Source organism: Aspergillus affinis (assembly GCF_023601865.1).
Source record: "Aspergillus affinis strain CMG 70 chromosome Unknown NODE_55_length_207115_cov_84_504473, whole genome shotgun sequence".
Taxonomy (NCBI): domain Eukaryota; kingdom Fungi; phylum Ascomycota; class Eurotiomycetes; order Eurotiales; family Aspergillaceae; genus Aspergillus; species Aspergillus affinis.
This window is the reverse complement of record NW_026515836.1, coordinates 155884-178141: the sequence shown is the minus strand read 5'-3', so window position 1 is coordinate 178141 and position 22258 is coordinate 155884. Positions and strand designations below refer to the sequence as shown.

Here is a 22258-nt window from a genome sequence, read left to right as displayed (position 1 = left end):
GTGTTGATTGATGATTGATTCAACTCTTCTCGCCCCTGATTAACTCATGCGATCTCCTTCCATGTTCCAGTTTTAGTCCACACGGTCGTCGGGTCCCCCGTATTACCCACCCGTACCGTATAAGTACTCCGTATACTCCGACACTCTGGGTTGATCGATGAATTAGTTGCCTTCCTCTCGCCTCCTTATTCATCGTTTGAGACAGAATCATGCAAATGAGAACCGTCGTACTGACACGAACCCAGTCGACCCTCGATTAGACCACGTTATGTAGGACCATGTCGCAGCCCAAGTGGATCTGCCCTCATATATATCAATGGATGCCAGGACATTTCCTACGAAAGATGCCAGACAAGAAACATCTCTTCCTCTGTTAAACCTCATACCGCCAGTCGGACGCCCTACTCCCGACCGCCATTTAGGCATCTCACCGTCACTTCCAGCCCGTAGGTAGAAAATGGAGACATCCAAACGCTCCCGGTCGCCCGCCCTCAAGCCGCCTCGCATCGAGATTATCACGAGATTCCAGCCTCTTCCCCGGGATGCTGGGTTCGGTCGAATTAGAAAGATTCTCAGCGTGTCATCTCCTGGAGTAGAGGTGGCACGAGAATGTTGTACACGCTGCCCAGTCGATGTCGCACGAGTCTGCAGGTTGTCGAGACATCGGGTTCAAGCCCCCCTCATCCGTCCCTCCCTCATCTCCTCTGCGTAAGGAGAATTTTTCTTTAAAAAAAAAAAAAAAAAAAAGAAAAGAAAAAGAAAAGAAGATATTTTGGTCATCTGTTGGTCTATTAATTCATCTGATTGACTAATTTCTATAATCGACGACTGGCTAAAGGACAGGCTATGGTAAGACAAAAAGGTTAAAGATAAACAGATAGAACACCGCCCGCGCTGCACATCCAGGATATCTAGGAACAAAGGGGAAACGGCACAAAGAGAAAAAAAAAGACAAGGGAAAAAAGGTATAGCATGTTTGCATTCACTCTATTCCACTCCACTCTCCCCCTCCAGACCCTAACTCTAACTCTCGAGAGGGGATTCATGCAAATCGTACCTTTTCTCGTACCGGGTGAGGCTTCTCCGGACGTCGGCGGCCATAATAAAACCAGGAATGACGGGCTCCAGATTAGAAGACAGTTTCTTGTCTCCGGTGGGCACTGGCTTTTGTTCCGACGCGTCTTTGAGCGGGTTCGTTCGTTCATTCATGGGAGATCGACTGCGGATGCTATGAGACCGGAGCGAGTTCGTGGATCGCACGCGATTGAGAGATTTGACTGAAATAATCTGCCCTGCGGCGGGTGATGCAACGACGACGGTGCCCGGGGTTGGCGTCGGGGCTGGCGATGGACTGGCCACACGAAACAACGGATGAATATGACTTTCGTCCCCTAACGTCAACGTTGGAGCGGCTGATCCCCGGGACACTTCCGGCTGGAGCAAGTTGCTGGCTGGCGACGACCGGCCAGATGCGGTCCGCAGGATGAGGCTGTCTAAAGACCGTTTGACCTCGGAGTGCCTGCGTACAAGCTTTTGCGAAGACTCTTCTGGGCCTCCGCTGATCTTGGTGCGGATCAACGCCCCCTCGGGTTGGGACAAATACAGCGGGTTTAGGTCGAAAGAACTGCGCTTCGATTCGATCTGGGTCAGGGTTCTGCCGGAGTATCGATTGGATATCAATGATGTTGAACTCGAGGCGGATGGCTGAGCAGAGGCTTGGAGCTCCCGGCTGGTCTTACGCTCCTCCTCGCGCTGAGATTCTGTGATGATTAGCGATGGTGTCTTGGACGGGCTGCTGGGCCTGACGCTGGTGTTATCTGGGAGGATTTCGAGCTCCTGCGAGAACGAGCTAGGCCATTCGGTACGGTGTCTTCGTCTCGACATCGACATCAGGAGGTACCCCCCAAGTAGCCCCTGACTTAAGACGGAAATGGCCCATATCACACAGCGAGCGACCATCAGGGTTCGCTGCTTCGAGGTAAGGTGTGACTTTTCAGCCTCCGTGATGGATTGGACAGCACTCCACGCCATCGCCCCAGCAGTAATCCCCGTGGCCAGAGAGAAGTAGACAATGGCAATGCCATAGGTGATCGCTCTCCAGCCTTTCCACTGCCTGCGGAGCCCGTTCTCAATGTCGGACACCCAGATCACAACCAACGCGAAAAGTGCAAGGCAGCTAACCACACTGAGGCTGACGATGGCGGACTCGATGGAGGATATGTGAGAAGGGAGAGATTTGGCGAAGGCATAGCATATTCCATCGAGTATCATAACTGTGAAAGTTGACGCCAGACCGATCGTTCCCAGAACGTAGGCCAGAGAGGCCTTAAACCTAAAGAAACTCATGGAGATGGTGGGCTCGGAAGAGGCAGAGTATGTCCCTGATGGCCAAGGATGGTATAGTGCGCTTCGGACTGACAAAGAAGCCCAAGGATGACTGCGAGGTTCGTAAGAAGATTGCCGTGTCGATTAGTAGTGACTGGTAGTGGTGATTTTGATTACTCTGAGCGACATATGAGGGTAGAAGGTTGAGATATCATCAGTAGTCAAGGAAAGTCTTCGTCATAGTCACATCAGGATCATTATAGGGCAAATATCAGGTGAATCTCGTCGTCAGAACCAGCAGCTGATACGAAATAAATGCCTCGAGCGAGAAAGTAATACCTAGAGTGCGGCCAACAGAGCCTAAGGATGGACGAGGGGACGACTGGGGTAAATATCCGACTAGGTAGAATCCTGTAACTAACCCAGCAGGCTGGAAGGACCGAAAGTATATCTATCAGACTAAAAAGAGAGTGACGGGGGGAATGGGTTCCCCGAAAGTATTTGGTTTGTGCTGCTCGAACGAGACCAGGATTAGCATTGGGGAGGACAGGGGGGGCGTTATTGATATGGGGCTGTCAGTGTCCTCCATCAGGGGATCTAGAAAGGGTATGGTAGGTAGCAACAAAAAAAAAAAAAAACCATCAATAAAAAAAAAGACCGATAGATGGACCCGACATTTCGACCTAACGCCATGTATATACTTACATACATGGCCATGTACATACGCACTCCGTACAGTACAACATATGTACGCCCATGGAAAAGCCCCTTGATTCCACTCCATGTTCCATATCGAGTTACATGCATAGGGGGGTGTTCACCAGTACTCACAAGAATATCAAGTACGGGCCGACCCTTTTCGCTCGCTGGAAATCGAATCCAGCATTACCCATGCGTGCTTTCATCGCCCACGCAGCCCAGTCCACATGTCTGAGAAGCCGTGTGCAAGACGATTATTGCCTCAGTCCTAGGTGAAAAAGGTCCATTCAGACAGCAGATGATCGAAGGTTCGACAACTAATCTCGAGACAAAATTAGGTGTGCATGGAACACGTCCAGAAAACAATTTGTCAAGACTGGGTGGCTTCCTGTGCGAGGCGGCCGGGACGATCACCAGTATCCCGGAATGGCCCTAAACAATCGATCATCCGTGATGATTCCAGGATTGGATACGGATAATGCTAACTGAGAGAAAGCCTCCGATTCTTGAAATGTGATATGTCGTACGGCCCCGAGGTGCGATGTGATAACATCGCTCCAGGCTGAAAGTGAGTAACGACATCGAAGCAGCTAACTATCGATGAGCCCAGTGAGAGAGATCATGGGTGAATCGAAAAGAAGACTGGAATTAACTACCCGTCCCGACGCAGTAGTTCACCATTAGCGTGAGTAATGTGTTGGAGGATGATTGTTGGAGCCAGCTTGGTGTTTTTTCGACAACCCCACTGTGAGGAGCCGGTGTGATAGATCGATGAGATACATCCATCCGGATGGGCTTTGGCCCTTGCCACGCTGAAGAGTCGACAACAATGGTAATTGAGAAGAAGAAAGGATGTCGGAAAGGAAAGAAAACAGAAATACGGGATTCGAATGGGGATGGACACGGAACCAGTGCCACATTAATATGGCCCAATCCATCAGCTGGGATGAACGTATCGATCGCTTTCGCTCGAGGCAATGAAATGGATTGCCCATGATTTGCCATGGCACGCGTCGCCTGAGGGTGCAAGACCAGATGGGACAGATACACAATCGAGTACGTAGCATCTTCAGCTCATCTGAATCATGATATGTCTGTAGAATGTAGATCCATGAAGCTCCAAGGTATCGTATAGTTGTTCCATCCTTCTTCAGCCCCTCCATACATATTCCCAGAGGCAGGTCGATGTCATAGGGCTGCCAGGTCCCAGCTGAAGATGCAATCCCCTCCTGCAGAGCGGATGGTGCAGATTGAGGGAGAAAAGTGATCCAGGAACCGACCAAGGAACCCAAACATCTCGGACTAGTTATTCACTTGCCTATAGTTACTACTACGGGTGGCGTTCCCTAGCGAGGGGGCGTGACTGTGGCGGTAGCGCAGAGTGTGGCTGGGGGCCCGGCGTCACCGCCTCCAGCTTTCTCCTCCTCGTCATCGTAGGTTGTTTCTCTCCCACTTGCCAGTTCTTTCGCAGTCGATCTGATCCATCCTCCACCCCGCGATCCTCTGTTTCCTCGATCCATTGCCATTCCGCCGATTCCATCAAGTCCATTCTATCATCATCCCTTCCACCTTTAGGCCTCTTTGTTTCCCCCTCGCCTTTCAAAGCCATCTCTGGTCTTTCGGTGGCGCAAGATGAAGCTCACGTTCAAAGTATGCTGCAGCCAACCCTCCTTCACCCACCCCCATCCTCATCACGATTTCGACATCTGACTTATGTCTACCTCCCTTCTCTAGGATCTGAAGCAACAGAAGTTTGTTATCGATGCAGAGCCATCGGAGACGGTAAGTCCGCTGTCCCTCTTTCGTCAAGATTCGTTCAGTGCGGGGCTGAGCGACATGATAGGTCGGGCAAGTGAAGGAGAAGATTTCTCAGGAGAAGAGTTGGGAAGTTCCTCAACTGAAGCTTATTTACTCCGGTACGTTGAAAACTCTTCTCATTTCCCATCTCGGTTAATTCAGATTGATGGACCGCACGGCGCTTGTGCCAAGGTCCTCTCCGCGTCCATCCCCTCGCTGACGCCGTCCAACTTCTATAGGAAAAATCCTGCAAGATGACCGAACCATCGAAACGTATAACATCGAGGAGAAGGGCTTCATAGTGTGTATGGTTTCTAAGGTAAGCATCATCAATTCATGTCCATACTGAAGCTCCTCAAACTGATCTCACTGCTTTGCTCAGCCCAAGGGTTCGTCCTCCACGGTCACTCCTTCGCAAGTTCCGTCCACACCCTCAAGAGCCGCTGCCTCGACGCCAGCTGCACCTCCTCCCCCTCGGGCTCCCCCTGCGAACACTTCTGCCCCGCCTGCCCCCGCGACTCCGTCTCCGGCTGCCGCCACTACCACCCGGTCGCAATCGTCGTTCAGTGACCCCTCCGCACTGTTAAGTGGTTCCCAGAGTGAGCCAGTTATCGCTCAGATGGAGAGCATGGGTTTCCCGAGGTCTGACATCAACCGTGCGATGAGAGCGGCGTTCTTCAACCCTGACCGTGCTATTGAATATCTTTTGAACGTGAGTCGAAAACCCATGCCCCAAAATTTTTGTAAATAACTGGGTTTAATGCTTTTTTTTACTTGTGCAGGGAATTCCAGAGAGTATCCAGCAGGAGCAACAGCAGCAACAGCAGCAGCAACAGGCTGCCGCTGCCGACATTGCCGACACGCAGGAGGCACCTGCTACTGGAGAAGACGCCCCCCCTCTCCCCGCCGGGGCTGAAGAGCCAGTCAACCTCTTTGAAGCCGCTGCTCAGGCCGGTGGCCAAGAGGGCGGACGTGGAGCTCGCAGCGGAGGTGCTCCAGCAGCTGGTGGTGAACTCCCCAACCTTGATTTCCTCCGGAACAACCCACACTTCCAGCAGCTGCGACAACTGGTCCAACAGCAGCCGGCGATGCTCGAGCCCATCCTCCAGCAAGTTGCCGCTGGCAACCCTCAAATCGCGCAACTTATTGGACAGAACGAGGAGCAATTTCTTCAGCTTCTTGGCGAGGACGACGATGCCGCGCTGCCTCCCGGCACGCATCAGATCCACGTGACGGAGGAAGAAAGAGATGCTATTGAACGTGTATGTATCCCCGCTCTCCCCACCTCACGCTCTGGAAATATCTTGAAACTCACCTAGTGCTAGCTCTGCCGTCTCGGTTTCTCGCGGGATCTGGTTATCCAGGCATACTTTGCTTGCGACAAGAACGAAGAGTTGGCCGCGAACTACTTGTTCGAGAACCCCGACGACCCCGACGACCTATGATACCGTTCCTAGGACTCGGCCGCAGGAGGCTTAGGCATACGGAGTGGCGATTTTCTTTTGTTTTTTAATTCTTCTCTCTTAACGATTTTTGCAATACACTACTCTTCCTGATTTTCTCCGGCAAGACCTCGACTTTCTTTACCCGATCAGGTATGATCGAGCGTCTAAACATTGCGAGCGAGCTGGCCGTCACCTTGTTGTCGCGATCAAGAACATTTGCGGCCCGGTGTATCTATCACGTATGACTTTTCCTTCTTCCTTTCCTCTTCCCCTTCTATTCTTTTTTTCCTTCAGATGTGACGTTACTGTCTGCACCTAGTTAATGGAGCAAAGTGAAATGAGATATTCTGAATGGTCCAAACGCCTAGTCTACGGGCGTCTATTGTAGACAAGTAGTATCGTGAAGGATAAACAAGTGGAAAGACACTAACTCGTACTCTATGGTGCGCTTTCCACTTCCATCACAAGTTGCCGCATACCACTATGAGAAATACCTAGCTATGCCTGCGGTCCTGTGGTCAGAGGACCCGTTAGTCTGCACGCATCAGATGACCCCCAGTCCGCCCCCCGTCAAGTCACACTTACGTCCCCTCATTTCTTCCCTTCAGTATCTGGTAAGTGTGGAATGTGTGTAGAATTACATTTACCTATTATTAATTTCTATCATTGAGGAATGTAACAGCTTGTATGAATGATTAATAGGTGGGGTATACTTCAATTATAATCATCAGTACCGTGATATACATGCACATCTATACTAAGGGGGGGTTGGCGTAGTGCTTTCTCAAAAGAATAGTTTGCCAGAGCTGGGAAGAAGGGGAGAAAAAAAAAGAATAAATCCAATATATAGCATGATATGACGGCCGTGGGTATTGCTGTCACTGAATAAAGATCAATGCAAAGACCAAGAAAAATGGAAAAAGACGAAGAACGGAATGAGAGCGGGGGAAAAGCAAGAGGTGATCAGCTTTCAATCAAGCTTAATTTTGTCTCAAAACAGCTGACATCAAATAGATTCTCAGCTGACGGAGGATTCTCGATTGCAAGCTCTTCGAACGGCCCAGACGGCTAGCCCGCGTCTACCAATCACTCGTTGCAATGTCGGAAGGATCCCGTCGCTGCCGAAGTCTAGGTCGTCCAGGTTGATGTGCTTACTATACGTCCATAATTCATGGAGTTCTAGATCTGTGTGATCGGATGAAGCCTTCAAAGAAACGTCGTATGCGTCAAGAAAGGTGGCAGATTTGGGGGCTACCATAAAAACCGAGTCAGGGCCCGCACCCGACTTCTGGGTGCCATCGTCACCCGATGGACAGGATGGCAGCGATCGTTCGAGGTTTTGGATCATTTCCGGTCCGGACATGCCCATCAAGTCGCGAGATTCCAGGTCCACAGACGGGTCGGTGTTGTCGCCCAACAACCACAGTGGTGGCGAGTAGGTTTTCCACCAGTACACGGCCGCGGAGACCCGAAGAGGCTCCGAGGGGCCGCTGTTTGGCATGGCTGCATTCGCCGAGACAATCGAAGGGATGGCAATCTGAGTGGGTACGATGCCGCCTTGGTGGTAGACCCCCATCAGGAATCCGAGGGAGACATTGAAAACCACCCAGGCCGCCAGAAACAAGCGGGACTTGCGAAGACGGAAACAGCTGAGTAGGAGAGGGACGCACGGAATCAAGAAGCGGGGTTCTTGGTGAGGGAAGATAGACAATAGCATAGTTGCCGATAGCGCAGAAACGGCGCGTATATCCTTCAACCAAGACGGAATGGTGGGGAGGCTCCAAAAAGAAAGGACCATCATCACATACGCCGGACCAAGGAGCTGGGGTAGGTTGGCTAGGAAGTGTTGGTAATGAGGGTGAAGTCCATGCAGAGCCAAGTTGGAGCTATCAGAGTTATAAAGGAGATTGTTGATGGGGGTAATTATAGGCGCGCGCAGGATGTCTCCAAAGGACGCAGATGGTCTGTAGAATGTGGTATCCACACAGACGGCGGTGCCGAAGAACAATAGTCCAAATCCAATGAAGGAGACCAAGGAGGCCGGTCTGAGACGATCCTGAAGGTTAGCGATCTGGCTCACCGAGCACTGACAGGTTGGATCGGATCAACACCTACTTGCGCCAGAAATGAGGCAGTAATTGCAGTCCCGGGATAGTGAGAAAGGCAGGGAAGGTGATGCGGTTGAAGACGCCCGCGACGGCGATGAAGGACAGGACGGCACAGGAGAAGATAGATGAGCGACGCTATAAACCACCATTAGCCCGCACGATCTTCTCCCACACTTGATTCAACTATGTTTCTCCGAACCTTATTCTCAGTAATGCGACGAATGAGGACCAGGCCCCAGGCTACCAGGAGCGTCTCTAGGGAGTTGGAGAAGGTGTGCGTCTGATATGTCCAGGTGACATACGACGATGCGACCAGCACTACCGTCGCGCGGCGATGGCGCGGGAAGGGCACCAGCTCGTAAATGGCCCAGTCCTCCAAGACAAAACTTAGAAGGAACATGACCCCTCGCAGAACGTAGTAAACTAGTTCTGGCGGGGGGTTTTCGGTCCCGGTTTCGGTGTAGAACCATTTCAGTAGGCTGATCGGAACGTCATAGGTCGGCCATAGCGGGAAGGCGCTGCGAATGGGTTTCTCGACGGTGAATTCCCAAGGCAGCTTGGCGGGGTAGGAGAGGATACGGCCTTAAACACCAGCGAGTCAATGCAAGTTGTTTGGCAGGACAAAATCGTATGCAGCTGCAACGAGCACAGGCCGGAATCCCGCGCGCCGTCGACGGCGCAAACACGCCGAGACGGAAGGAGCATCACGGTCGCGCGAAGGCGGATGGGGTCGGAAGGATGGCAGGGGAAGGGATGGGCATGGGCCGGCTTACCTGCGACCACCTCAGGACCCTGGAAATTCTCATCGGGATGAAGATAACTCGGGGACAGCGCAAAGTAAACACGGATCACCAGGAGCAGCAAATACGTTCGTCTCCACATGGCGGAGAATTATGCGAACGATCCAGATCACGATCAGGATCAGGATCGGGATTAGGAATTATGAATTAAGAGGGTTGAGGATTAGTGATTCTAAACAAGACGCTTCTTATCATTCGGATGGATGCAAAGAGAGAACGAGGATGAGTTTAGGTACATCGTAGTACATGCTGTTGTTGGCGCATAGTAGAATGATTGAGGAGGAAGAATTGGTAATTGGTTTCCTTTACGGAGTAAACTCCCATGGATTGGAGAGATAGAAGCGAACAGAAGTCCAAGGGGGAGGGGGGGGAGAAAGAACAGATGAAATGAATACTCCGTAGTAATTAAATATGCTGCAAAGTGCAGAGAGGGCGGATTTTCACTGGACGAACGAGACGCGTCGGAGGGGGGCAACTTGACATCAGGACAGACAACCCTACTCCGTAGACTCCGTAGACTCCGTAGTAGTCCGTAGGCCTCGATGGGATTGGGTTAGTTATTGGTTCGTTGTTCGATCCCCTTGACCCCGTTCATTATTTTTGCTAGCCAGGTGGGTCAAGGTCCGAAAATCAAAACAAGGCTAGATAGATGGGGACTGTGCAGTAGGTGTTAGTAGTCCTCCGTAGTACTATGAACAGCATATGGATGAATCCAGTAATGTGGATGAGGCAATGGATACTTACCGTGTAGGTAGGGGGGTGCTCCGTTGCGTGCATGGAGGAAGTATGTAAATGGGAAGAGGGAAAAGGGTCCTCCCTCTGTCTTGTTTGTTGGTCGTCACAGATTCAGGCAGACTCCAGGCAGCCATCACTAATCACGGGGATGGTCTAGGTCAGCGCCCGTGACAAACGGCGTCTTCCTAATGGCGAAGGCGGTGACGGAAATGATAGTGGAAGACCCCCTCGACTTCTCTTTCTCTCGCTTTCGTCGGCGCTAACATCAAACCAACCAGACACCCAAACTAAGCCTCATCACTTCCGCCTTCTTTCTTCCTTCTCTGCCTACGTCTCGTCTCATTGTCTTGCCGCCCTCCATCCAACTTACTGACCCCGTCACCGCAACATAAATAGGCCGCCGTTCGCCTCGATATTTTCTCGTCTTCCATCTCATACTCATTGACTCACCTTCCCGTCTCTTCAGTCCAGTAGGTTCAATCCCCACCTCGGTTACCCCTCAACGACTCAACGACGCCTTCGTCTACAAATCTGCACTGTAGCCTACACCTTACAACTTTTGAGACTGAACCAATATCTCCAGATAATTCTTTCAAGATGTCTGGCTCTCTTACTATGACTAGCTCGGACGGCGTCGAGATCACCGTCGGTATGTACATCCCCCACGCCTCTATCCGGCGCAGTTCCTTCCCTTTACTTGGTATTCGTGGCCAGACCGCGAGCTAATACATTCTACTTGTTAACAGAACGCGATGTTGCCGAGCGCTCTCTGCTCATTAAGAACATGCTCGAAGATTTGGGTGAAACCGGAGAAGCTATCCCGATCCCTAACGTAAGTGCAAATATCGGAAGAATCCGCATCGATTGAACCCGACTTATCTAACATTCTATTTAATTACTATAGGTCAACGAAGCTGTCCTCAAGAAGGTCATCGAATGGTGCCAGCACCACAAGAACGATCCCCCCAGCACTGGCGACGACGACGACTCTCGCCGCAAGACCACCGACATCGATGAATGGGACCAAAAATTCATGCAGGTCGACCAAGAGATGCTGTTCGAAATCATCCTGGTATGTACAATTCCTATGACTCAATTTAAGTACCGAAGCTAACCTTATTATCTTATAGGCCGCCAACTACCTTGACATCAAGGGCCTCTTGGATGTTGGTTGCAAGACCGTCGCCAACATGATCAAGGGCAAGTCCCCCGAAGAGATCCGCAAGACCTTCAACATCCAGAATGATTTCACTCCGGAGGAAGAGGATCAGATCCGTCGCGAGAACGAGTGGGCCGAGGACCGCTGATTTCACATCACTGGTCAATGTCACCCATGGCTTGTTGATCATAGATGGATTGCCTCTTGAGTACCTTTCCACTGGGTCACCAGCCTTGTTTACGGTTCAAATTGGGATTTCTGAATAAAGATTCTCATTTCGGCGTTGGGTTTTCTTCGAGCGGTTTCTCGTTCATGTTCGTTTTCCTTATGATTGTTTCCTCTTGGCTTGTAGTCTAAAGAAATATGTATTTCCTTTGTTTTGCTTTTTAACGGATGGCCGTGAGGCCCATATTGCTCAAAATTTCTTTCATTGGCTTTTTTCGATTTGCAACACCATTTACGGCTTGTTTTTGAAGATGTCTTCTCTTCTCTTTTTTGTCTTTTCTGTACTTGTGGTAGAAGTTCTCGTAGACCCGCAAGGTTACTGACCGACCTAGATGCTCTATAAGTCACAAGACTAGTCGGAATTACACCCCCCCCCCCCCCCCCCCCTCGTAATGTATTCCCCCGCCTGAAGAGATGAAAGGCTCAAAATATGACTACGGCTAGAAGTCTACTAGCTACTGCCCAAAACATCCCCTTCGACTCTCATTTTAGATCAATACATTATGATCAAGCGGGAGACAGCCCAAGCTAGGAATAGAAGGTTGAGGAAGCATATACGATCATATTCCGGTCGATTCATCATTGCCCACAGCTCATTATCCATCATGAAATTTTTTTAAATTGTCTCAGCTCGTGTAAATAATTTGCAGTACGACCTATCCAGAGTCCGGACACCGCCTGAGGTTTTTCTGTCACTGCTCATCCTTCGCCTTGAACGACCGTCCTTTGCCCAGAGCCAGATCAAGCTTCCAAGACGAATAACCTTATCATTGCCGTCGAACAGATCAAATTGGGGGAAATCGAGAAAAAGTCAAAGTGGGTCGGATTCCGGATGCAGATTAATCGTCGCGAGCAAGATTTGCGGTATCACAATTGAACGAAACAATCGGGAGGAACATCTCGGTCGGACAAAAGAAAAAGCATGGTAAATGTCCTCGAATTTAGATACCGAGACGGGTCTTGCGCCAGTGCCTCCGCTTGGCGTTGTATCTGGATAGAAAAACACTCGTCAGCCATTTCCATCCCATTTGCCGATTGTAACTGCCTTCGAGGTCGGAGCCTTCAAGTCCTCTCCCTTTCCCTCTTGCTTTCTGTCTTGTCGAGTCGAACCAACTTATCCAACGGGCTGAAACGTCGAGGCGTTTATCGTTCTGATATTTCCATTTTCCAAACCAGGTGCTCTGCGGCTCCGACCGACCGATGGGTTTCAGGAAAAAAATGATGTATTTACCTGATGGTGTTACCGGTCCTCAGACGAATCCACTGGGGGATGGGACGGTTCTGCTTCTGGGCTTTGGCAAGCTTCTGCTTGGTGCGGAAACTCTTGTGGCTCTGATGGGAGTAAAAACATAAGATGTTAGCCTACTGCTGCTTCAATGCGTCCCCGCGCATGGTTCTATTTCAACCATGCCGAATAGAAAGAGAGACGAAAAATAAAAATTGATCCCGGCATCGAGAGCATGATCGAAAGGGGGGACGGGGTTGCTAACCGGCATCTTGAAGGCTTGTCGCGACGGCGAGCTGAGTATGTGGACTGGCGATAGTGAGGTTGTCGACCGTCTTCAAAGGCCTTCGGTAGTGGTGGTTTTTTTGTGCGGACAGGGCTTAGCGGTTCGCTTCGGAAGGGTCATGTGACTTATGCCTGAGGCAGAAACTCCCGTCAGGCATTCGACCACCTTCGTTATCGTCGTTATCGGACACCATCGCACCCGCACCATCTTCCTCGATTCAATCTTGACATGCGGGATAGTATTTCATCATCGATTCCATATTTCATCGTGTGCATCCAATGAATATTTACAATACGGTTACCGCCAGAGGTCAATGTTATCATCTCCATCATCTCGTGCAAGGAGAATGAGTCAAATAATGTAAGGTGGGCTTTTCGAAACATGATCACCGTCCTCATGACTGCCTGCAGCAAATTTCCGCGAATTTCCTCGTACGAGAGTGTGCGTATGGCACATGGACACGAGGCTTTTCTCGGGGAGATCTGCAGGAGACGAGACAAGACATACACGTCTCATGGGGCCGAGAAGTCGAGGATGACTTGATGCGAGTCTTTGGCTTAGTCTGGTCCCCGAAAATTGACACATGAGTCAATAATGACTAGCCACTACTATCCTTCTTTCGGTGCCCGCGGAAACTTTGCGGTTTAGATACGTCCTTTCAAGGCCCCAAACTTCAAACAACACCGGGAGAAGCGCAATGAAGATCCATCGGTTGCGCACTCACTGCTGCCTACGAATTTGGAACCACGTGGACCCGAAATATCTTCCTTCTAGGATACGATTTGGTACGAGCCAGGATTCATTCTGACGTTGTATGTGTTTCGACCAATGATGTTTTCTCTATTCCTTCAGTGGGATTGGTGGGCTCGCCAAAAAAGAAAGAAAGAAAGAAAGCTCGACAAGTAACTACGGAGTATGGAGTCATTAGTCGGTACCCTGCTACTCAGGCACCGCAGCTACCAGATAGTGTCAGTGCCAAACCAAATTACCAACGGTGTAGATAGGCGATGCGCCAATCGAATTGAAAGGCAGCTCGCGTATCGCATCGGTGAGTTCTGGATGGAATCATTGGTGGAGACATCACCCACTTCTAGACTGTCGGAGGATGGAACCCCCGACCCCGACTTTATACTAAAATTATACGAATACCGGACGGTATGGCCGTGACCTCGTCGGCCAGATCCGCCGGGAAGATGAAGTAACTATGTATTATGTACTTCGTATCAAGTGTTTGCACGCCTGAACCGGGTGGAAGTTCAGTCAGAAAGCTTATGTTTAGCTCCAGCCTTTCGCCTTCTTTATTCTCTGGAAATTCCCCGGTCCAAAAGGTGGGAAGCTATTGAAATCCAAGCGTAGGAGGGCCAATGCAGCGAATTGCTTGATGAATGATTTACAACCGAGCCGGCGTAACTAATCCGTACTCATACCGTATGGAGTTCGATCGACTAACTACGTGCTCCCCTTGCTTCCCTTCTTTTCCCCTGAAGAGTTCCCGACACCAACATGGGCCTTGGAATGAGACTGGGATGTTTGAATGGATGACTCTTGTATGACATGCTACTCGGTACAAAATGGTTCTTAACGAGTGGCGACAGGGGCCCCCGTACAGTGGTTACAGAATCCCGTTCTTTGTACCTCCACTCTCTTCTCCTGCATAAAATGCGGTCGGGAGGCCGCTCCTCCGGGGTTAAGAATTATTAAGGCCCGGCCGGATTCTTCTGTCCCCGTCCTGGCAATAATTGAACATATCGTATCCGTCGTTTAAATCCAACATCTTACTTTTTCTTTCTTTCCTATTTTTGTTTTTATTTATTTTATTTAATTATTGAATAATAATAGTACCGGCTTCTGCCAGTAATTCGATCCTTTTCCTTCCCCCTCCATCCCCTCCTTATCTTCTCCTGCCCTTCTCCTCCCTCCATCTCTCTTTCATTCTTTGTGAATATTCTCCTGGGAGTGCGACAACTATTAATAACCGTCTATTGCGTCTACCTAGTTCCCCCCAGAACTAGATATCTGCAATCCTCCTTTGAATACTTGCGTCGCTGGTAGTATTCAAGTAGCCAGACTCGACCGGCTTTGGTGCAACGCCCCATTCTTACTGTTATCGATAACTACTTCTCCCCCATGGAGTAAGTAGATCGTCTAGTTCGATCTTCCGCCAAGATTCCTGTACATATCTCGGAAACTTTGGAGGTACTCGCATAGAGAACGCCATGTCCCATCCGGAGAAGGAGCCGTTTAAGGCTGCTGACGATCCTGCTATCGTCTCGACGACGGACAAAGCAGGGAATATTGTCCCGACTGCTACCGTCGAACGAACCAAATCGAGTAATCACTCTTCAACCTCGAGTGCGACTATCGCCCCGGCAGAGGCGGCGAAGGCCGCGCGATCCCAATCGTCATCCGCCGAAAAACTCCCCAGCGACGACACGGATCCCCTATACTCTCACCTGGCCCCTCATGAAAGGCAGATCTTGAAGAAACAGCTTGACGTAGAAGAAACGAGCGTGTCGTTCTTTGGTCTCTACCGCTATGCATCCCGAATGGATATCCTGGTTCTGGTGGTGAGCGCCATCTGCGCCATTGCCGCCGGTGCTGCGTTGCCGCTGTTCACGGTATGTTCTTCACAAGTGTCCCCTGAAAGCGTTTTTGCTGACTTCCCACGATTAGATCCTGTTTGGTTCTTTGGCTTCCGCGATGCGGAACATCACCCTAGGCCTCATTGAATATTCCGAGTTCTACGATAAACTGACGACCAACGTCCTATACTTCGTCTATCTTGGTATCGGAGAATTCGTCACCGTCTATATCAGTACCGTCGGGTTCATCTACGTCGGCGAGCACGTCACCCAAAAGATTCGCGAGCACTATCTCGAGTCTATTCTTCGCCAGAACATGGCGTACTTCGATAAACTTGGCGCTGGTGAAGTGACTACCCGTATCACTGCCGACACGAATCTCATCCAGGACGGTGTCTCCGAGAAAGTTGGACTCACCCTGACCGCCATCTCGACCTTCGTCACTGCGTTCGTCGTGGCCTACGTCAAGTACTGGAAGCTGGCCCTGATCTGTACTTCCACCATCGTCGCGCTCGTGTTGATCATGGGAGGTGGCTCACGGTTTATTGTCAAGTACAGCAAGCAGTCTTTGCTAAGCTATGGTGCTGGTGGAACTGTGGCGGAGGAGGTGATCAGCTCGATTCGAAACGCCACGGCGTTCGGCACTCAGGACAAACTCGCCAAACAGTATGAGGTTCATTTGGCCGAAGCAGAGAAGTGGGGAAGGAAGCAACAGACCATTTTGGGCGTGATGATCGGTGCGATGTTTGGCATCATGTTCTCCAACTACGGCTTGGGTTTCTGGATGGGATCTCGTTTCCTCGTCAGCGGAGCGGTTGACGTCGGTCAAGTTCTGACCGTGCTGATGGCTATCTTGATCGGCTCCTTCAGTCTGGGAAATGTCAGTCCTAACAGTCAGGCCTTTACAAATGCCGTGGCTGCAGCGGCTAAGATTTTCGGCACAATTGATCGTCAATCACCGCTGGACCCGTACTCGAATGAAGGCGGAACCATTGAAAACCTCCAAGGAAATATCGAGTTCCGGGATGTTAAACATATCTACCCCTCGCGACCGGAGGTGACCATCATGGACGGTGTCTCCCTTACCATGCCTGCAGGAAAGACAACGGCGCTGGTTGGCCCTTCAGGATCCGGGAAGAGTACCGTGGTCGGACTTGTCGAGCGCTTCTATTTCCCCGTAGGAGGCTCGGTCTTCTTGGATGGGCATGATATCAATGACCTTAATCTTCGTTGGTTGCGTCAGCAAATCTCGCTGGTGAGCCAAGAACCTATCCTCTTCGGTACCACGATCTACCAGAACATCCGCTATGGTCTTATCGGCACCAAATTTGAGCATGAGTCGGAAGACAAAGTTCGGGAGCTCATCGAGAACGCGGCAAATATGGCCAACGCTCACGATTTCGTCACGGCCTTGCCCGAAGGGTACGAGACTAATGTTGGTCAACGTGGATTCTTGCTTTCTGGTGGCCAGAAGCAGCGGATTGCCATTGCTCGCGCCATTGTTAGTGACCCTAAGATTCTCTTACTTGACGAGGCGACTTCTGCGCTGGACACGAAATCCGAAGGGGTTGTCCAGGCTGCTCTTGACAAGGCCGCCGAGGGCCGGACCACCATTGTGATCGCGCATCGCTTATCGACGATCAAGTCGGCACACAATATCGTGGTTTTGGTAGACGGCAGGATTGTTGAACAGGGTACCCACGATCAGCTGGTTGCTGGCAAAGGCACGTATCACAGCCTCGTGGAGGCCCAGCGCATCAATGAAGCAAAGGACGCTGAAGCGTTGGAAACCGATGATGAACTCGACGAGGATATCATTCCCCAGCCGGATATGGCGCGCATCAAGACCGCCGCTAGTGGCTCAGCATCCCTCTACGCCGCCGAAGATGAGAAGTCTCGTCTGGACTTTGGGCGCTCTGGTACGCACAAATCAGTGTCGAGCGCCGTCCTGTCCAAGCGGACCCCAGAGATAGGCAAAAAATATTCGCTCTGGACCTTGGTCAAATTTATCTTCTCCTTTAACCGACCGGAAACCCTCTACATGCTCGTCGGTTTCTTTTTCTCGTTTCTTGCGGGTGGTGGCCAGCCCACCCAAGCGGTTTTGTATGCGAAGGCAATCAGTTCGCTCTCATACGGCTCCAATATGGCCAGTCAGATTCGAAGCGATGCCAACTTTTGGTCCCTGATGTTCTTTGTGGTTGGAATCGTCCAGTTTATCAACCTCTCCATTAATGGAGCTGCGTTTGCCATGTGCTCGGAAGCTCTGATCCGTCGTGCACGAGGTGAGGCTTTTAGGTCAATTCTCCGTCAAGACATCACATTCTTTGATCGAGAAGAGAATAGCACCGGCGCGTTGACTTCTTTTCTATCGACCGAGACGAAGCATCTCTCTGGAGTCAGCGGCGTAACGCTGGGAACAATTATCATGACCTCCACGACCCTGGGTGCCGCTATCATTATCTCTTTGTCCATTGGATGGAAGCTGGCTTTGGTCTGCATCTCCGTGGTCCCGATCTTGCTGGGCTGTGGATTCTATCGGTTTTACATGCTTGCCCAGTTCCAGCAGCGTTCTAAGACCGCCTACGAAGGGTCTGCAAGCTATGCTTGTGAGGCAACGTCGGCCATTCGCACTGTGGCCTCGCTCACCCGCGAACAAGATGTCTGGGGCGTTTACCATGCCCAACTCGATGCGCAGGGAAGAACCAGCTTGATTTCCGTGCTGAAGTCTTCCATCTTGTATGCCGCCTCGCAGGCTCTCGTCTTCTTCTGCGTTGCCCTCGGATTCTGGTACGGAGGTACGCTTCTAGGTCACCACGAATACTCGGTTTTCCGCTTCTTCGTCTGTTTCTCCGAAATTCTTTTCGGCGCGCAGTCGGCCGGAACGGTCTTCTCTTTCTCGCCGGATATGGGTAAGGCCAAGAATGCCGCGGCGCAGTTCAAGCAACTATTTGATCGAAAGCCCAGTATCGACATCTGGTCTAAGGAGGGTATCCAATTGGATTCCGTCGACGGTGAAATCGAGTTCCGTGACGTGCATTTCAGATATCCTACTCGTCCCGAGCAACCCGTTCTCCGCGGGTTGAATCTTAGCGTCAAGCCCGGGCAGTACATTGCTCTTGTCGGGCCGAGTGGCTGCGGCAAAAGTACGACCATTGCTCTCCTGGAGCGCTTTTATGACGCCCTCGCCGGAAATGTCTTCGTGGATGGCAAAGATATTACCGAGATCAACGTCAACTCCTATCGGAGCTTCCTATCGCTAGTCAGTCAGGAGCCAACTCTGTACCAAGGAACCGTCAAGGATAACATCCTATTGGGAGTCGATCGGGATGAAGTGTCCGAAGAGTCTATCGTGAAGGCTTGCAAGGACGCCAACATTTATGACTTCATCATGTCTCTACCGTAAGTTCCCGATTCCTGACCTTCTCTCGAGTGGACCAATATCACTAACCAACACTTGCGTGCAGAGATGGATTCAACACCGTGGTTGGCAGCAAAGGAGGCATGCTGTCTGGAGGGCAGAAACAGCGAGTAGCCATTGCGCGTGCTCTGCTCCGAGACCCCAAAATTCTACTTCTCGACGAAGCTACGTCGGCTCTTGATTCGGAATCTGAGAAGGTCGTGCAGGCAGCGCTGGATGCCGCCGCTCGCGGCCGAACGACCATTGCCGTGGCACATCGACTCAGTACGATCCAGAAAGCCGACATTATCTACGTGTTCGATCAAGGAAAGATCGTCGAAAGTGGAAACCACCAGGAACTGATCCGCAGCAAGGGCCGTTACTATGAACTGGTCAACCTCCAGAGTCTGGGCAAGGCCTAGAACATCCATACATAATTCTTAATCTTCTGCACATACCTAATATTGATACCATCTCCCACTTGATACCTTCTATTGCACCGATCTGATTTCTACATGACGTGTTACGAGCTTTTGTGCCGTTTAGTTGGCAGACCTGTGTTTTGTCTTGTTTGATTTTTCTTTCTCTTCTCTTGTCCCCTTTCTTCTCTGCATTATCTGTTTCATTCTACGAATAGATATTATGGACGCGTGTTCCGGGTGGTTTGTTGTCTTGTTCATTTCTTTCGAAGGCCAAAAGTAGAATAGACATCAATTAAATCAAATCCTTTGGTTCGAAATATGTACAAGAAAGATAATCTGCGTGAGGTCAAAGACGACTGCTAGATCTTGTTTAACTCGTTTCAATCCATCGTCGAATCAATCGCGATCGGCCACGTCGTACTCTCTCTGCACGACAATCTGGCGCACGCCGCGCGCATCAGCGATGAGACCCATCAGGCCCTGCCCGATGTCTTTGATCTCGTTATACTCATGCAGAAGGCGAATGTGGCGCTGGACTGTTGCGGAGGGATCACTTCTAGAATGGACTTAGAATCGTCGGCCAGGGGAGGCTAAATGAGAGACCATACTTCAGTTTGGATTTGACTTCAGCAATCTGGGCTTCTACTTGAGCGGTTTGCGACTCCAGGTCTGCGATGGATGCACGGAGAGTGTTCTGGTCCGGGCGTTAGTCTATGATCTGAATGAAGGCTGTGTACGGAACTGGGGATGGATAAATACCAGGCGATGATCTCTCGACTCCATGGTGAACACACCAGACTGGGGGAATGTCGACAGTTGTAGGAAGTATAGTTACAATTTACAGAGGGCACTGCGGGTACATACCGAGAGCCAACCCACTGCGGCCAATCCGAGCCGCCCGATTTGATGCGGAAACGCGGCCGGTGCCTCAGGCGTCGCTCCCTGTTTCGCCGCTTCTTCTCTCCTTCTTCCTCTCTTCCTTCCCCTCTCCTTCTCCGACTTTACTTTTCTTTTTCTTTGATTTCCCTCCACCCCCTTTGAGGATGGCATTCAATTCACTGAATTCACCGGGGGTGCTGGCCGCCCTTCTCCTGGTCGCCCCCGTTTCCGCCCATGGCGGCCATGAAAATGTCCCCGAGGGTGCCGCCATTTCCGGGGATCCCATCGTATGTTTCTATTCCGGGCCACCTGCGTGTTTCTTGGCCATCGCGCATGGACTCGACTGACATTCAATATAGGACTCGACACTATGGGTGCACATGATTTTGATGGGCTTGGCTTTTGGCATCATCTTCCCGTTGGGTATGGTTCTTGGGGTATGTTCCATCCGTTCGTTTTCTTTGGTGCTTTCTAACTTCCCACGTGTATCTCGTTTTTATAGATCATTCGCTCCCGATGGCATGTCCCTCTTCAGATCGTCGGAACGGTCATCGCTGTTGTGGCCTACTTCCTCGGCCACGGCCATAAGGGTCGCCAGTTTTCCAAAAACGTTCATGCCTCGTTCGCAAACTCCCTGATGCTCATGATGGTCGTGCAAATCGTGCTGGGCGTGTATCTCAAGCTACACCTGACCCGGGGGATTCACGGGCGGATTCGCCGCGTTATCGTCGTTGCGCATGGGGTTCTGGGCAAGGCGATGCCGATCGCCAGCTGGGTTCAGATGCTATTCGGAGGTATCACGGCTATGGGCTACTGTCGAGAGGATCATTTGGGACAGTGCCTGGCTCATTTCATCATGGGTAGCGCATTCATCGCCTATGGAATCTTGTTGACCATTCTCCTTCTGGTGGGCCAGTTTTGGCTGCGCCGCACCGGCCGGAGTCAGGAGTTCTTCGACTCCCTGGTGATCGCCGCCTGGGGATGTGTCAACACCTTCACTGAACACCGATGGGGCCAACCGTGGGCGCATAACGACCTGCAACACACTACCATGGGTATCGTCTGGTGGTGCGCCGGACTCTTGGGAATGTGGTTGAGTCGCAAGCGAAACGGCCAGCCCAAGCGGAACTTGATCCCGGCCATTGTCATTCTGCTCACCGGCTTTGCCATGTCTGCCCATCCCCAGCATCTTATGATCAGTACTATGATCCACAGCATCTTCGGCTACACGTTGATGGCCGCCGGGTTCACTCGAATCATCGAGATTTCGTTTATCCTAAGAGACAAATCCACCCTTAGCACGGATGGCACGGACCCCAACAGCTTCCAATATTTGCCTCCTTTCGTAAGTGCATCCCGATGGCTATCTATCAATTCATAACCTGAACTAACCAAAAAAAAAAAATAGCTGCTGTACGCCTCGGGATTTCTGTTCATGGGAGCTACTGAGGAGCAAATGATGCTTCTTGATGCTGCCGGAATCACCCATGTGTCCTATGTCTTGATCCTGTACAGCATCGCTTTCATTCTTTTCCTCTGTAAGTGTTACGATAAACCGCTTTATTTCGCGCATCTTAGCCCGTGGAGAGTGTTCACTAATACCATATTCTAGTTGTCAACGTACTTCTTCACATCTACGCTGTCCACGCATGGCCTGAGTCCGCTAAGGTATCTCGTTCTACCGAGAATGACGAGAGTGAAGGCCAAGGCTCGTCTCGATCGAAGGCTCACCGGTCTCAGCCCAACGGCCACACCCGCTCGCCTTCGGAGAACCAGCGTATCCAGGACGCCGAGGCTTTCGAGCTGCAAGGTCTTATCTCTGACGAGGAAGACGAAGACAAGACCCACGGTGGGGAAGGGCACTCCATGGGTCCCAGAAGAGTTGAAGATGAAGAAAACTCCCCCTTGGTTGGGAAGGAGTCGTCGCATTGATCTCAAACGATTTCCGATATTTTGAAAGCAAATTTTCTCTCTACCATTTTCATTTTTTGCTTGATCTACCCCCCCCCCCCCCCCCCCTTTTAAATATATCTAGTGTTTTTGGTACGATCGGTGAACTTTATGGAAAAAGATTTCAGTCCGGTCTATATATTATCATCTACAGGGGTTCCTCCAAAAACATCCCGCGCCTTCATTTTACTCCTGTCTGGCCTACCTCTTGGTGTTTGGGATTT

At 50.8% G+C, this 22258-nt stretch overlaps 7 protein-coding genes across 7 annotated transcripts; 4 read left to right on the top strand and 3 right to left on the bottom strand.

The window, feature by feature from the left end:
- Window positions 1–1023: 1023 nt before the first annotated feature.
- On the bottom strand, window positions 1024–2346 carry KD926_008469 (uncharacterized protein; the record flags this gene model as incomplete). The annotated part of the gene is made up of 1 exon (XM_053101198.1): window positions 1024–2346. One exon carries the CDS (start codon window positions 2344–2346, stop codon window positions 1024–1026), a length of 1323 nt encoding a protein of 440 aa, XP_052955249.1.
- Window positions 2347–4656: 2310 nt separating this feature from the next.
- On the top strand, window positions 4657–6266 carry KD926_008468 (putative UV excision repair protein (RadW); the record flags this gene model as incomplete). Its single annotated transcript, XM_053101197.1, has 7 exons — window positions 4657–4674; window positions 4759–4806; window positions 4868–4940; window positions 5061–5140; window positions 5204–5533; window positions 5604–6083; window positions 6147–6266. The coding sequence occupies 7 exons, from the start codon at window positions 4657–4659 to the stop codon at window positions 6264–6266; spliced, it is 1149 nt and encodes a 382-aa protein (XP_052955248.1).
- A 1018-nt stretch (window positions 6267–7284) lies between these two features.
- smp3 (glycosylphosphatidylinositol-alpha 1,2 mannosyltransferase smp3) lies at window positions 7285–9256 on the bottom strand (the record flags this gene model as incomplete). The annotated part of the gene is made up of 4 exons (XM_053101196.1): window positions 7285–8311; window positions 8382–8509; window positions 8574–8956; window positions 9148–9256. 4 exons carry the CDS (start codon window positions 9254–9256, stop codon window positions 7285–7287), a joined length of 1647 nt encoding a protein of 548 aa, XP_052955247.1.
- Window positions 9257–10506: 1250 nt separating this feature from the next.
- Window positions 10507–11216, top strand: skpA (SCF ubiquitin ligase subunit skpA; the record flags this gene model as incomplete). Its single annotated transcript, XM_053101193.1, has 4 exons — window positions 10507–10558; window positions 10656–10741; window positions 10814–10981; window positions 11040–11216. The coding sequence occupies 4 exons, from the start codon at window positions 10507–10509 to the stop codon at window positions 11214–11216; spliced, it is 483 nt and encodes a 160-aa protein (XP_052955246.1).
- Window positions 11217–15020: 3804 nt separating this feature from the next.
- Window positions 15021–19205, top strand: mdr1 (ABC multidrug transporter Mdr1; the record flags this gene model as incomplete). Its single annotated transcript, XM_053101192.1, has 3 exons — window positions 15021–15422; window positions 15478–18785; window positions 18851–19205. The coding sequence occupies 3 exons, from the start codon at window positions 15021–15023 to the stop codon at window positions 19203–19205; spliced, it is 4065 nt and encodes a 1354-aa protein (XP_052955245.1).
- A 396-nt stretch (window positions 19206–19601) lies between these two features.
- Window positions 19602–19988, bottom strand: KD926_008464 (SWI5/SAE3 family protein; the record flags this gene model as incomplete). Its single annotated transcript, XM_053101191.1, has 3 exons — window positions 19602–19761; window positions 19814–19899; window positions 19965–19988. The coding sequence occupies 3 exons, from the start codon at window positions 19986–19988 to the stop codon at window positions 19602–19604; spliced, it is 270 nt and encodes an 89-aa protein (XP_052955244.1).
- Window positions 19989–20248: 260 nt separating this feature from the next.
- Window positions 20249–22016, top strand: KD926_008463 (Ytp1 family protein; the record flags this gene model as incomplete). Its single annotated transcript, XM_053101190.1, has 5 exons — window positions 20249–20371; window positions 20444–20521; window positions 20587–21429; window positions 21493–21622; window positions 21697–22016. 5 exons carry the CDS (start codon window positions 20249–20251, stop codon window positions 22014–22016), a joined length of 1494 nt encoding a protein of 497 aa, XP_052955243.1.
- Window positions 22017–22258: the final 242 nt, after the last annotated feature.